Source organism: Schistocerca nitens, unplaced genomic scaffold (genome assembly GCF_023898315.1).
Source record: "Schistocerca nitens isolate TAMUIC-IGC-003100 unplaced genomic scaffold, iqSchNite1.1 HiC_scaffold_487, whole genome shotgun sequence".
In the NCBI taxonomy this organism is placed as follows: domain Eukaryota; kingdom Metazoa; phylum Arthropoda; class Insecta; order Orthoptera; family Acrididae; genus Schistocerca; species Schistocerca nitens.
Genome location: NW_026046020.1, coordinates 233685 through 249846, shown reverse-complemented (window position 1 = coordinate 249846; position 16162 = coordinate 233685). Strand labels below are relative to the sequence as shown.

The window sequence follows — 16162 nt, the reverse complement described above, 5'->3', positions numbered from 1 at the left end:
GGCCAATCCGCAACCGCACCAAACACGACCGACAACAACCCGGTCGAGACCGCGAGGTAGCGCAAGCTACGCGACCGTGGCAGGCACTGACAGGAGTCAACAAACGACTCCAACTTTACACTCAGCCCAGCAGCCGTTCCCCGCTAACGGAGAAACGTCCAGGGAAGCCTCCTCCCCTCAAACTCAAAAGGCCAGTCTGCAGCCAGTAGCGGCAGCTGAGTGCTTGTCACAAGGCCCTCAGCCCAGCACTTCTGAAGAGAGTGCAAATGCCCTACGGCCGTCTGGTGTCGTGGAGCAAACGTTAGGCCTCCTAACGCAACTGCTCCACGAAATCAGGCAACAGAACGCCCAAATTCTAACCGCCATTAATTTGGTGCTCCAAGGGTCGCATAACAATGCGACTACAGCAGAGAAATCCTCCCCCCAGTGATGGATAGACGACCCCACATCCAAGGACTCAGAATGTGCGTCTTCAACGCCAACGGCATCGTCGGACAAAACAATGAGTTCCGCGAGTTCCTACGTGACGAAAACATAGACGTATGTATGGTGGCCGAGACACACCTAAAACCGGGCGTAAGGGTGTCGGTACCCAACTACAACTGCTATAGGACCGACCGGCCCACCGCTGGAGGCGGGGTAGCAACATACGTCAAACGCGGAATACCCCATTATCAGGTCCACCCACCAGCAACTAGGCAAATAGAAACAGTGGCAATAGAGATTGCCACTGTCACAGGGCCCCTCACTGTCGTTGCAGCATATCGCCCTCCCTCCTACACTCTGGAAGAGGACGACATAGCAACCCTAGGCCAAATCAGAGGAAAACTCCTCATTGGCGGTGACCTGAATGCCAAGCACGCAGACTGGCACTCGCGAAACTCAAACAGAGCTGGTCGTCAACTGCAACGACTCGCGCGCACCCACCACTTTCACATATGGGGTCCAGAGGAGCCCACCCACTTCCCCCGAAACGGGGGGAGGGCGGACGTCCTCGACATAGCGCTCACCAAAAGAATCACGGGATTTGTGACCGCGCATTCGGTCAATCGAATGTCCTCCGATCACAATCCCGTGATTCTCGAGGTTGACATAGGAGACTGGGTACCTCTCCAGCAACAACACATCTCGTACAAGCGCACTAACTGGGAGCAATTCAAAGTTGACGTAACTTCAGCAATTGCCCAGGCCCCGCCTCCAACTGCAGACTCTGCAGAACAGGCGCTTAAAGATCTCACCAGCACGATCCTGCAAGCAGCAAAGGATGCCACACCACGGCCACCGGACGGCCCTCCCCCTGTTAAGCAACTCCCGCCGCACCTGCTTGCTCAAATCAGAAACAAAAATAGGATCGCCAAAGAGTGGAAGCTCACAAAGAACCCCGTAACTAGGAGGCTACTGAACCGCCTACAAAGAGAGCTGAAGGTGGCACTCACTGAGCACCGCAACCAGCAATGGTCGGCGCGGCTTTCAGCCCTCCGCGTGGACGACAATAGCCTCTGGCAGGCGACCAAACAGATCACCAAAAGACGCGCCAGACTGCCACCTCTGCACGGTGAGCGCGGACTCGTCTTTAGCACCACAGATAAGGCAAATGCCCTGGCAGATGCCTTTGAAAAACAGTTCCGCCCCGCAGAGGCGCAGGACAGGGACCACGAAGCCGTCGTTCGACGTCAGCTCGCCACATTCCTCGCGGCGGACGACGCCGACGACGACGAAGAAAACACACCGCTCTTCACACCCGACGACGTGAACAGAGTAATCAGGTCGCTACACAACAAAAGAGCCCCAGGCCACGACCAGCTCAATAACGTAGTAGTGAAGCACCTCCCACCCCCTGCCGTAGCCCACATCGCAAACATCTTCAATGAGATCACGCGTTCCCGCAAGTTTCCAAGGTGCTGGAAACACGCAGAAGTCGTCGCGATCGCGAAACCCGGTAAAGACCCGGTTATCCCGCAGAACCACCGACCAATCAGCCTTTTGCCAACCCTTAGCAAAATTTACGAACGCCTGCTACTTATTCCCATTCTCGACCACGTCAAAACGCAACAAATCCTGCCTGACTTTCAGTTCGGTTTCAGGCAGGAACACTCCGCGCCCCAGCAACTAATGAGGGTCGTCGAAGCAGCTACCGAAAGCTTCAATCGTAAAAGTTACTGCGGGGTAGTGCTACTTGACGTAGCCGCTGCCTTTGACTCTGTCTGGCACACCGGGCTTCTCTACAAGCTATTCTCCCAAGGCTTCCCAGGTCCGATAGTGAAGCTACTCGCGAGCTATCTCTCCCAAAGGACTTTCTCCGTTAGGATCGAGTCGTCGCTTTCCACAAAACGGCGCATCAGGGCGGGCGTGCCCCAGGGGTCGGTACTGGGCCCGGTACTGTACAACCTGTACACTGCCGACCTCCCGACCGTACCGTTTGTGCACGCTGCCCAGTACGCCGACGACACAGCGTTCTTCACGCGTAACCCGAACAGAGACAGGGTTACGCGAAGATTGCAAACAGCGCTGGACGAGACCGGCCGCTGGGCTAAAAAATGGCGCATCACACTCAATGAGACGAAAACTCAAGCCATAATGATCACCCGGAAACTGGGCAAGCGGGCTCCAGCCCGTCAGCCGCTACTGCTCAAGCTGAACGGCCAAGAACTCCCATGGCGACGCACCGCCAGGTATCTTGGAGTCACTCTCGACACCAGGCTCACCTGGCGGGCTCACATCGAGGACTTGCGCCGCAAAGCCAGTGGTAGGATGCAAATGTTGTATCCTATCCTAAACACTCGCAGCACCCTAGCGGCTGACATAGGAGTGAGAACGTACTGTTCACTCATTCGACCGATTATGGAGTACGCTTGCCCTGTCTGGGGATACGCGTCACACTGGCATCTTCGCAAACTCCAGTCTGTGCAAAACCGAGCGCTTAAAAGGGCATTACACCTTCCCTTCCGCTTCCCCACTGCTGACCTCCACGAGGCAGCGGGACTACCTACGCTCCACGAGCGTTTCAAAGACCTGGCCGAAAGTTTCTACGAAAACACGGCCAGATCAGACAACAGACTTATCAAAAACTTGGGACAGTACGACTCAACACTTGACAGACACAGACGACCAAAAACCATAGTAACAAACTAAGACAGCCCATAAGGCAGCATAGAAACAATAAACACACTGCACCTTAAAATGACATACCACACAGCAAAGACAAACTACCGACACAGCATAGAGGAGGAAATGTCCCAGAGGACAATACCCTCCATCACATATGCTCTCCTCGAAAGCGAGGACAGCACAAATGCAGTAGTCTCCGCCGCCGCCGGCACACGCACGCACTCCGCTGCTCGACTCGCTGCGGCTCGCACCGTTACGGTTACGTGTTTCACGCTTACGCCACTAGCCAAACGCCATGTCCGGACGCGGAAAGGGAGGCAAAGTCAAGGGCAAGTCAAAGTCCCGCTCAAGCAGGGCTGGGCTCCAGTTCCCGGTCGGCAGAATCCACCGCCTCCTGCGCAAGGGAAACTACGCCGAGCGCGTCGGCGCCGGGGCGCCCGTCTACCTCGCCGCCGTCATGGAGTACCTCGCGGCTGAGGTGCTCGAGCTGGCCGGAAACGCGGCCCGCGACAACAAGAAGACGCGCATCATCCCGCGCCACCTGCAGCTCGCCATCCGCAACGACGAGGAGCTCAACAAGCTCTTGTCGGGCGTCACCATCGCACAGGGTGGTGTCCTGCCCAACATCCAGGCCGTCCTGCTGCCAAAGAAGACCGAGAAGAAGGCCTAAACAGGGACCGCGGCGCTGCGCTTGCGTGCTCCCTGCACGCAAACGCAAACGCGCCTTTGCCTTGCCGGCTCGCCTCACAACAATCGGCCCTTTTCAGGGCCACCACACAAACCTACGTCCAAAGCAAAGTTTCCGTCGTCCTCGCCGCACTTTACAACAACGTCCACAGTCATTCATTCGCAGCCGGCGCCGGCGCACGTCCGCCATCTTGTCCACAGCCCGTGTGGCCGAACACACACACACATTTTTTCTGCACCCCTCCACGCACGCACAGTCGCGTTCCAAACAACGACAACGACATCAATACACCAATAATGTGATGTGATCATTGTTAATATGTTCATAATTAAAAGAGCGCGCGCGACACACACACAGCGCGTAACGGCCCGACGACGGACGACACGCGGGGCCGCCGCGCGCGCTCTCCAAACACACAGGCACAGCACAAACCAAACCAAACAGCTGATCCGATCGATGGTCCCGGCCCGCGCCACAAACAAACCACGCACACACCGGACTCAGCCGCGCCCTCCCGCATCCATCACACACACACGTCACGTCGAATCTCCAAACGGAACGCACGCACGCAAAGCAACAGAGGCGCACAACAACAACAAACACAGAGGCAGGCAGGCAACACAGACCCTTTCGCACTTTTCAATTTCCGAACAGTGTGGTGGCCCTGAAAAGGGCCGTTTTTCGTCTCTCCCACCAAGCACGGGCAACGGCACGGCCGCGGGAAGGCCACAGCACAGCACACCGGCTGCCTGCCTAACCGCCGAAACCGTACAGGGTGCGCCCCTGCCTCTTCAGGGCGTACACCACGTCCATGGCCGTCACAGTCTTGCGCTTGGCGTGCTCAGTGTACGTCACCGCGTCGCGGATCACGTTCTCCAGGAACACCTTCAGCACTCCGCGGGTCTCCTCGTAGATCAGACCAGAGATGCGCTTCACGCCGCCCCTGCGAGCCAGGCGGCGGATGGCGGGCTTCGTGATGCCCTGGATGTTGTCGCGCAACACCTTGCGGTGCCGCTTGGCGCCACCCTTCCCCAGCCCCTTTCCTCCCTTGCCGCGGCCTGTCATTCTTCCTCCTCCTCAAGCAAAAAAAGCACAAGCGGCAGCTCCTCACCCGGCGCTAGCGAGTCGGCTACGGTGCGCCGTGAGCGCGCGCCGCCCCCCTATATAGACTCTGGCCCGCCCTCCCCCCACCACGCGCACCGAGGGCATATAAGCGCAGCGCGGGCCCGCGCGGGCCCGTTGTCAAGGCAGCACCGGACGCTTCGCTACCGCACGCACCGCTAACCGCTATGGCCCGCACAAAGCAAACGGCCCGCAAGTCCACCGGCGGAAAGGCGCCGCGCAAACAGCTCGCCACCAAGGCGGCGAGGAAGAGCGCGCCCGCCACCGGCGGCGTCAAGAAGCCCCACCGCTACAGGCCGGGCACCGTCGCCCTGCGAGAAATCAGGCGCTACCAGAAGAGCACAGAGCTGCTCATCCGCAAGCTGCCGTTCCAGCGCCTAGTGCGCGAGATCGCCCAGGACTTCAAGACCGACCTGCGCTTCCAGAGCTCCGCAGTCATGGCCCTGCAGGAGGCCAGCGAGGCCTACCTCGTCGGCCTCTTCGAAGACACCAACCTGTGCGCAATCCACGCCAAGCGCGTCACCATCATGCCCAAGGACATCCAGCTCGCGCGCCGCATCCGCGGCGAGCGCGCCTAAACCGCTTAGCCGCGGCACGGCACCGCACGCGCGCAACACAAAAACGGCCCTTTTCAGGGCCACTAACATCTCTCCGTCGCGAGCAAAACTTTTGTCGGTCTTGCCGCCCAGCCTCTCTCTCTAGCCCCGTTAAAACAACCACCACAATTCCCACCCTCCCGTCCACAGCCGCTCTCGCCAACAATCACATTCGACGTCATCAACACCCCACCCCCTTCAGTACACACACACACACACACACACACAAACAAACAGCCGGACGACGTCACCCACGGGTGGCTGGCCGCCGCCGTCTCCGAGGCGCCACCGCGCCTTCCCAATTCCCGCCGGCCACTTCCACGTCTCAACGTCTCCCTTTCAGAGACAGAGGACACACACACACAAAAACAAGACGCGCCATCCGCAAAGCAAGCAGAGTCTCCAGAAACATGAGAAACCAACCGTCGGCCGCCGCACAAAATACAAAACACAAAACAAAAAAACGGCCACAACCGCTCCGCTACCGCGCGCCGCCGCCTACCGCCACCGGCCCCACAATCCATCCACCACGGCACGCAAACAGTACCCACAAGGGTCATACAGAAACGCCACACAAACATCAACCAACCACACACACACACACACACACACACCGGCGCATGCACGCACGGCCACCCAAACAACACAACACAACGCGCCAGGCACGACAATCAACGCCTTCCCGACGTCCTCTGATGGCCCTGAGAAGGGCCGTTTTGGGCCGCGCGCAGCCGTGCCATCGCGCGCCACTAGACGACGCGGGGGAGGGGGGTGGGGGACGACGGGGTCAAGCGCCAGCCCTTCCCCTTTCCTTTCTTTACTTTACTTCACTTCACTTCTTCTTCTTGGGCGACGCCTTCGCCTTAGACGGCGTCGTCGCCTTCTTCGGGCGCGGCGCCTTCGGCTTCTTCGTCGGAACCTTGGCGGCCTTCTTCGCCTTCGACGGCGACTTGGCCTTGGCCGGCTTGGCCGCAGCCGCCTTCTTCGCACCCGCGGGAGCCGCCGACGCCGCAGACGCCTTCTTGGCGGCGCCCGCCTTCCGACCGGTCGCCGCCTTCACGCCACCAGCCTTCTTTGCGCCGGCCGCACGGGCGCCCTTCTTCTCCTTGCTGGCCGGAGCGGCGCGCTTCTTCTTCGCACCGCCGGCACGGGCCTTGCCGCCCTCGGCCGCCCCGCCGCCGGCGCCGGCAAGCTTGAAAGAGCCGGACGCGCCCTTCCCCTTCGTCTGCACCAGCTCGCCAGCCACGACGGCCGACTTGAGGTACTTCTTGATAAAGGGCGCCAGCTTCTCCGCGTCCAGCTTGTAGTGCGCGGCAATGTACTTCTTGATCGCCTGCAGCGACGAGCCGCCGCGCTCCTTCAGACTCTTGATGGCGGCCGTCACCATCTCAGAGGTGCGCGGGTGCGCAGGCTTGGCGCGCGGCTTCTTCGCAGACGCCGCAGACTTGGCCTTCTTCGTCGTGCCGGTGGCGGCGGGTGCCGCAGCAGTCTCGTTCGTAGCCGCCTGATCTGCCATTATTTCGACGGACGACGCGCGTACGCACACGAGAGCGAGAGCGAGAGCGGCAGGCGGCAAGCACGGCGGCAGAGAATAGCCGCCGCGCCGCCAGGCCCAGCCAGTGTCGCGGGCGGGCGCGGACGGCCGAGAGAGCGGCCGCCACTCTGCGCGCCGCCGCGCCGCGCCTCCCGCGCTTGCTACCGCCCAACGTCCGACAGCCTGTGCGGACCAGCCCCAAACCTGCGCCGCAACCACCCGCGCCGTTCAAACCACCGAGGATGGGGCTACACACGGCCACACCACAGTCGCCAACCAGTCGCCACGGCAGCGCCGCAAACCACGGCCAAACTGCAGCTACCGCGCGCTACAGCCTGGCTCGGCCCGCCGAGAATCGCCGCCCCCGCCCACATGCCGCCCCCACAGCCCCAGCCGACGACCCGCCACAATGGCCAAACCTTCGGCAAAACTGCCACACCGTCGCCGCGCCAGCCCGGCCAGCGCGGCCGCCGCCACAGCCACACAAGCGGAGGCGTGCGGCGATGCCGGCCGTGCAAACGCACCTCCGCCGCCCCATCGCCCTCCCACCGTTTCCCGATCGGCCCGCAGCCGTCGGGCCACCTCGCCCGCCAACATTCGCGCCCGTTTCTCACAAAATTGCCCGCCGCAAAGAAAACGGGCGCCGCCTGCGCAACATCGGCACCGGCCAACCGAGCGCCGCCGCCCCTCGCCGCTTACGCGAGGGGGGCTGACCGCCGTCCGCAACGACAGACACACCGCATCTGCCTTCAAGCACACACGACAGCCGACCTCCTACATTTGTACGCCGCAAGCCACCCAACGGTGTGTGGCGGAGGGCACTTTACGTGCCACTGTCATTACCACCCTTTGCCGTTCCAGTCGCGTATGTTACGCGGGAAGAACGACTGTCTGAAAGCCTCCGTGCGCGCTCGAATCTCTCTACTGTTACATTCGGGATCTCCTCGGGAGGTATATACGTACGGGGAAGCAATATGTTCGATACCTCATCCGGAAACGCACCCTCTCGAGAAAAACCTGGCGAGCAAGCTACACCGCGATGCAGGGCGCCTCCCTTGCAGAGTCTGCCACTTAGCCATCTCCGTAACGCTATCACGGTTACCACATACCCCTGTGACGAAAACGTTGGATCTTTCTCTATCTTCCTCCGTCAACCCGACCTGCTACGGGTCCCACACTGGTGGGCAACACTCACGTATGGGTCGGTCGAACGCGTGTTTCTGTAAGCCACCTCCTTTGTTGATGGACTACATTTTTTTGTTTTTGCTAAGCATTCTCCCAATGCATCTCAACCTGGTACCCGCCTTACCAACAATTTACTTTTATCTGATCATCATTCCACTTCCAAATCATTCCGCACGCCTACTCCCAGATACATATTTTACAGACGTCACAGCTACCAGTGTTTGTCCCGCTATCATATAATCAATCACACAGTAAAGGATCCTTCTTTCTGTATATTCGCAATACATTACATTTGTCTATGTTAAGGGGACAGTTGCCACTCCCCCTGCACCGGGTGCCTATCCGCTGCCGATCGTCCTGCAACCTCTCTGTATACTACATACAGCATCATCCGCGAAACGACGCATGGAACGTCCGCCACTATCTACTAGGTCATTTATATGATGTGAATTGTGAAAAAGCAATGGTCCCATAACACTCCCCCGTGGCACGCCAGGGGTTACTTTAACGTCTGTAGACGTCTGTCTCTCCATCGATAACAACATGCTGTGTTCCGTCTGCTGACATCTCTTCAATCCAGCCACACAGTTGGTCTGATATTCTGTAGACTCTTACGTCGTTGATCAGGCGACGGTGCGGAGCTGTCTCGAACGCCTTCCGGACGTCAAGGACAATGGCATCCACCTGGGAGCTTTCTGGGTCTCATGGGCAAATAAAGCGAGCCGGGTCTCACACACGATCGCTGTTTCCGGAATCCATGTTGATTCCTACATAGTAGACTCTGGAGTTTCCACAAACGACATGATACTCGAGCAAACAACATGTTCTACAACACATCGACGTCAGAGATATGGGTCTATGGTTTTGCGCATCTGCTCGACGACTGGGACTACCTGTGCTCTTTTCCAATCATTTGGAACCCTCCCTTCCTCTCCAGAGACTTGCGGTACACGGCTGTTAGGAGGGGGGCAGGTTGTTTCGCGTACCCTGTGTAGGAATCGCGAATTGGTAATCCCGTCGGGTCCGGCGGACTTTCCCATTCCTCCTTGGACACTTACTTCGATGTCAGCCAGTTTCTCGTTCGTGCGAGCATTTAGAAGACGGAACTGCAGAGTGCGGTCCGTCCTCTGTGAAACAGCTTTGGAAACAGGTGCTTAGGTATTTCACCACAGCTTTACGCGTGTCATCCTCTGTTTCAATGCCATCGCCATGCCGGAGTGTCTGGATATGCTGTTTCGAGCCACTTACCGATTCAACGCAAGACCGCAACGTCCTAGCATTTTCTGTCAACGTCGGTCGGTACATAGGGTTTGTTCTACTTTCGAATTCACTGAACGCTTCACGCATAGCCCTCCTTACGCTCACTTTGACATCGTTTAGCTTCCCGTTTGTCTCGGAGGATTTTGGCTGCGTTTTAAACTTTGGGTGAAGCTCTCTTTGCTTTCGCAATAGTTTCCTAACGTTGTTGTTGTTGTAGTAGTATACCACGGTGGGTTTTTTTTCCCATCCCTCACAGTTCTACACTCGGCACGTACCTGTCTAAAAACGCATTTTTACCATTGCCTTGCACTTTCTAACATTGTCAGTGTCGGAACAGGCATTTGCGTTTTCATCTGTCAGGTCGTCTGGAAATCTGCCTTCTATTACTCTTGCTAGCCAAACAGATACACCGTCCTCCCTGCAACGGCCTTATGATCACTGCGTCCCTGTTCTGCACATACAGAGTCGAAACACGTTCGGGTCTGTTTGTCATCAGTAGGTCCACGATGTCATCTCCACGAGTCGGTTCTCTGTTCATTTTGCTCGAGGTACTTTTCGGACAGTGCACTCAGTATAATGTCACTCGATGCTCTCTGTCCCCCAACCACCCGTCCTGAACATCATCTGAGTGTCCCAGTCTATATCGGGTACATTGAAATCTCCACCTAAGACCCTAACATGCTGAGGAAAATGTATGTGAAATGTGTTTCCAAATCCGTCTCTCCGTTGTTCTGCCACTAATGCTGCTGCGTCGGGAGGTCGGTCAAAGGAGCCAATTATTATTAAACCTAGCTCGGTTGTTGAGTGTAACCTCCACCCACAATATTTCACAGGAACCACCCACTTCTACTTCACTACAGGATCAAAACCACTACTAAACAGCGACGAACACACCACCACCGGTTGCATGCAATCGAGCCTTTCTAAAACACCGTCCGTACCTTTGTGACAATTTCGGCAGAATTTATCCCTGGCGTCAGCCAGCTTTCTGTACCTTATAACGATTGCAGAGCTTCGGTGCTTTCTCTGTCAGCGCTTGCGGTTCCGGTACTGTACCAACGCAGCTTCGACAGTTGACAAACAATACCGATTGCTGCTTGGTCCCCGCACCCGTTGAGGCTGCTGTTGCCCCCTTTCTGTACTTGCCCAAGGCCATCTAACCTAACACAAACCGCCCAGCCCACGCCACACAACCCCTGCTACCCGTGTAGCCGCTTGTTGCGTGCAGTGCTCTCCACCTACGACTATAACATGCCTTCGACATTCGCACTGTACAACACCTTAGGTTAGGGTTGGCGTCGCTTGGGTTAGGTTAGGTTACGTTGGTTGGACGTGGGTTAGGTTAAGGGTTAAAGTTAGGTTAGGCGTCAAAGTTAGGTTAAGCGTTCGGACGTGAGGCGTCAGGTGGCCGCACCTACCTTACGGCCGGACATCTTAGGTTAGGCTAAGGGCGCCGAGGTCACGTTACGTTCACCTTCGGGCGCCACACGTAGCTGTCACAGGTAGGTCGTAGTTCGGTCGGTCGGTCGGTCGGTCGGTCGGTCGGTCGGTCGTCGGCAAGCCGCAAAAAAACTACAGACGACGTCGACAAAACCGCCGCAAGACCGAGCAGGAGGCAGATATATACCGAGCGCCAAAGAGACCGACCACACACACACACACACACACACACAACAAAAAAAAAACAAAAACAAAAACACACAAAAAACACCACCCACCGGCCAAACGGGCACCACAAAACCCACAAAGCCGAGCACCACACGTCGCGACCAGAGGCAACCCCGCAACCGCAACGGCGCTTTCCGCACCGGGCCGGATGCACGTACGACAACACCGCTACCCGTACACAAGGCCTCCCATTGCACACAGCCGCTCTGTGTTCAACATCATCAATGGCGCGCCCGCGGCTCGTCGCGGTCGCAGCCATGACGCCGCCGCCACTTTTGCACCAACACATTCACGCACCGCAAAACAGCTCGCCGACCCACCGACACAGCACAGCCGACAAACAAAAACAACCGCGGCGGCGGCAACAAAACAAACAACTCGCACCAAGCGTCCGACAGAAAACAAACGGACAAGCACAGGCCTCTGCTAACGACCACGACACAGCGGCACGCTGCTCCTTTCCCGCCACTCTCGATTCACAGCGCACGCGACCCCGTCGACGACGACGACGACGACGACAACGACACGCGACGGGCTCGCTTCCCGCAACCTACACCTTTCCGCCACCGCCACTACGCACGGCTCCACCCGACGCCCGTCGCAACGGCACTACTGCACGCACTATCACCCGCCGCCGCCGCCTCTCCCCCCCTTCCCGTACACAACAACACAGCCAAAAAACACACTCACGACCCAAACATGACAACATGATGGCACGTGCATCGGCGCACACCCCCAACCAGTCACCGTCGACACAACCACACGCAAGGCACGGAAACCGGCGTCCTTCCACGTTGCCATCAAAGCAGCACAAACAACCACAGGAGGAACCACCAACAACAGCCGGCCGGCCGGCAACCACCAAACGCACATTCCCGCTCGCCACCACACACCTCTCGGCAGCCGTTTCGCAAAGACAAGACATGACGCGACATCATCGCATCACGGGCGACGCACGCACACCGACCCACTTTCCCCGCCCGTCTCTCTCTCTCTTTTTCTTCCGACGCCTTCGGCCGAGCACACACGTACGTGGCACAACGCCCAACACAGTCACACACAGTCGACAGGCGCACGCCCAGGCACGCAACGACGCAGCGCAGCAAAGGCGCCCGCGACACATACCTCCTCTCCCGTCTCGCCGCCGACCGCCAGCCAGCCACTCGCAATGTGCACTGGCCAACCGGACACACGTCCACCGCGCCGCCTCCGACCACCCGCCAGGGGGCGCTCACGTCCGCGACAACAGCGCGGCCCGCCGCCGGGCGGGCCCAGCCCGGCCCAGGCGGCGCGCGCTGCTCTGCACTCGGCGCGCCGCGCCCCACATCCTGCTGCAGACCGGGCTCGTCTCTCTGTACGCGTCTGCGTCTGCCCGCATCTCATCTTCCTGCGCATCGACACAACGAGGCCACGTGAGCAAACCCCCGTCACAACGCCACATCACGCACTGCCTTGTCGACCGCCTAAATGCACTCACCCACCAGCCATCCGCTTCGTCCTCTTCTTGCTTACTCGTTGTTCGTCGTCGTTGCTGCTGCACCAGCAGCAGCGGCGGCGGCGGCGGCAGCGCACACAGCCCCAGCCGGCCGCATCCGAGGGGGCCCCGCCGCCAGCGTCGCCTCCTTGGGCACAGGTGCGGTGCTGTGGCCGCCCATCCAACCGCATTTGCTGGCCGTCCCAGCCGCCAGGCAGGCGTTCCCACTGCCGCGCACCGCCTCTGCTGCAGAAGACGAACAAACGAAACGTACAAACATACACGCGCCCGAAGCGTGGCCACACACGGACGGGACCGACAGGCTCCAAGGCGACCAAACGATGGAAACACAAAGGAAACACAAACACAAAAACAAAAGACACGCGAGCGAGCGGGCGAGCACGCAAGCAGTCGCCTCGCCTCTGTCCTCCCGCCCCCGCCCTTCTCCCCACCACATGCCCACAAACACCACCGCCTGCCCGCATCTCCACATTCGCCCCCTCCATTTGTTCCCTTGCGTTCGTTCGTTCCTTCCTTCCATGTGTCTGCGTGCGCGGCGCCTCTCCAACATCCGCCGTCCGTCCCGTTTTCGCCGTACCACACGCCACCGTCGGCGCCGCCTCGCCTCGCCTCCTCCCAGGCCACCACCGCCGCCGCCCCTGTCCGCCCCGCACACCACCATACACCGCTGCTTGTCCTGGCCGTTGCCACCAAAGGCGCCAGCCGCAAACCGCGCCAAACGCCGCAGCGCGCGTGCGTCCTTCCTTCCTTCCTTCCTTCCTTGCTTGCTTGCTTGCTTGCTTCTCCGTGCCGACGCTGCCTCTATTCCCGCACTGCGCGTACCGGAGTGACACGCGCACCCCCCTCGCGAACGCACGACTCATTGTCCTTGTTGTTTCTCCTCTTTCTTACGTCTTTGTTTCTTGTTTTTTTTTTTTGTTTTGTTTTTGTTTTTTCTTTTTCCTCCCACCGCCGCATGTGACACAATGGCCTCCCTCCCCCTTTCGTTCGTTGTCGCCGCTTTGTTTCTCTTTCCCATTGGTGCACGTCCGACGCGCTCCATTTCCACCACACCACGGCCATCGGCCTCCTCAACGGGCAGGCGCAGTGTGCCATTCTCCGGCGCCCAAGCACACCGCGCGGCTCGCTCTCCTCGCCCCCACGCCACGCCACGCCACGCCACGCCACGCCACGCCACGCCACGCCACGCAGCACAAATGCTGCCGTCTCGCAACACGACACACGGTGCGCACACCCCCGACCGCGCGGCTCTTAAAAGGCATGGCACCGGCGACATGCGCCGCCCCGGCCCGCACCCGTCGTCTCACGTTCACTGCCGGCCGCGTCTGCGGCTACAACCGCACCACAACAACGGTCCCCTCCCGGCAACACATTTGTTGCACAAACACAACCGCCGAGCGCAGCGCGAGCCACCCACACGCGCCCTCCCCGTCTTTAAAGCCTCCGCGTCTCCTTTCTCCTTTCGCGCCCCCTCCCATCTCCCGAATATGCCAGCAGCGGTGCCACTACCGCGAAACGGACACGCCTTCCGGGCCACATGCAAGGGCACGCCCACCACCAACTACTGCCATATTCGCGGACGCAGTTAGGCAACACGCAACGCACTCTCTCTCCACCTACTTTCACTCTCTCTCTCTCTCTCGTCCCTTCTCTTTAAAACACACAAACCAACCAACCAACCACGGCTAACACACTTTTTCGCGACACCTTTGACTGCCGTGACGGCAGCTATCGACCTTCTAAACACACACACACACACCCACCCACCCCTACATACACACCCTTCGCTACACCGGACAACAACAGCGTACACAACAGGAGGGCACACGAAACGGCAGGCAAGGGCAAGGCATTCTCATAGATTCCTCCTCCGAGCCATGTCGGCGAACGCTTTTTTTTTCATCCGGGAAGGCAATGCAATTCAGCCGTCGCCACGGCCGACACTTGCAGCCGCGCCGTAAACGCCTCTCAGTGCGGCTGCAATGCACGGGAACGTTCCGCTGCTATAGACAGCGCCTCTCCGTTTTTCCCTGCTTCGTTTTCCGGTGATTGCTTCTCCATTTTGTTTGTTTGTTTTATTACTTTCCGTTCCCCTCCTCCACCATTGTTTCCGTCCCCAACAGTTTTGCTCATTCCACACGTTCTGCCCAGACACGACACTCGACCGATCAAAGGTCAGCCTTTCGTCACCGTTCGCGGCGCCGACGGTGCCACAGTGCGACTGGTGTTCACACCGACACGTTGCCATGACGCCGGTGTATCGCGCCGATATTGACAGTTACTCAGAGCCGCCGGATCGGATCACATCACCGACACACCTGCCATTTCACACCGGGGGACACAGACCAACGAAACGCGTGTACGCCCATAGCCTCACGCTTACTGTACTCAACCGAACACACGTGCACCTTGAATGACGTGCGTGCGCACAACAGTCCAATCAATCATCAGTCAAACTGCAAGAAACGGCTATCATCACAAATCAAGGGCAACCGTGCGTGTCGCCTACCCCACCCGCCCGTACATTTCTTGGCGACATCGTAATGGATATGCATGATAGTACGACACGTCCATTTAAAACGTCAACCAACACACCAACGCGCCGTACAGCAAAGGGAATAGTCGACGGCAACACAACATTTCACCCTCGCCATCATGTATGATGTGACAACAGACACCCGCAGACGGCCGTAACGGTGACAGCCAACAATCAATCAATCGCGAGGACTTTCAATTGCAGTCACGTGACTAACCGGGCAGACGGAGACAAAGAAATGAATCAGCGCCACAGACAGCACCAACACCTCCTATCTATCTATCTATCTATCTATCTATCTATCTATGTGTCGACAAACAACCACGCCAGGACTCGTGCACGCATTCCACGTCACACCGGCGGCAACCAAACCCTCGCGGCCGTACCCCAGTAACCACAACCACATTCGAGACCACACCACCAGCTGCCTCGCAACCACAACCAAACCGGGTAGCTATGCCGCCCCCCTCTCACACACACACACACACACACACACACACAAACAATTCCGCTCTTCCCGCAAAGGCAATTTGGTGGCCCTGAAAAGGGCCGTTTTGCCGCTCTCGCAACGGAGGGAGCTTCCTTCCTTCCAAGAGCCGAAGTAACAACCTCCCCTCCTTACTTGGAGCTCGTGTACTTGGTCACCGCCTTCGTGCCCTCGCTCACGGCGTGCTTGGCCAGCTCGCCAGGCAGCAAGAGCCGCACAGCCGTCTGGATCTCGCGGGACGTGATGGTCGAGCGCTTGTTGTAGTGCGCCAGGCGAGACGCCTCGGCCGCAATGCGCTCGAAAATGTCGTTCACGAAGCTGTTCATGATGCTCATCGCCTTCGACGAGATGCCCGTGTCGGGGTGCACCTGCTTCAGCACCTTGTAGATGTAGATGGCATAGCTCTCCTTCCTCTTGCGCTTCTTCTTCTTGTCGCCCTTCGAAATGTTCTTCTGCGCCTTGCCGGCCTTCTTGGCGGCCTTC

General features: G+C 58.6%; 1 protein-coding gene across 1 annotated transcript in view; it reads right to left on the bottom strand.

Moving 5' to 3' along the window:
* Positions 1-16162, bottom strand: part of LOC126232406 (uncharacterized PE-PGRS family protein PE_PGRS20-like) — a gene marked incomplete at its 3' end in the record, with an annotated part of 74526 nt that overhangs the window by 20555 nt on the left and 37809 nt on the right. Inside the window, exon 5 of the mRNA XM_049942669.1 lies at positions 12736-12881. Within this exon, the coding sequence (XP_049798626.1) occupies positions 12736-12881 (146 nt within the window). The remainder of the gene's footprint in view (positions 1-12735; positions 12882-16162) is intronic.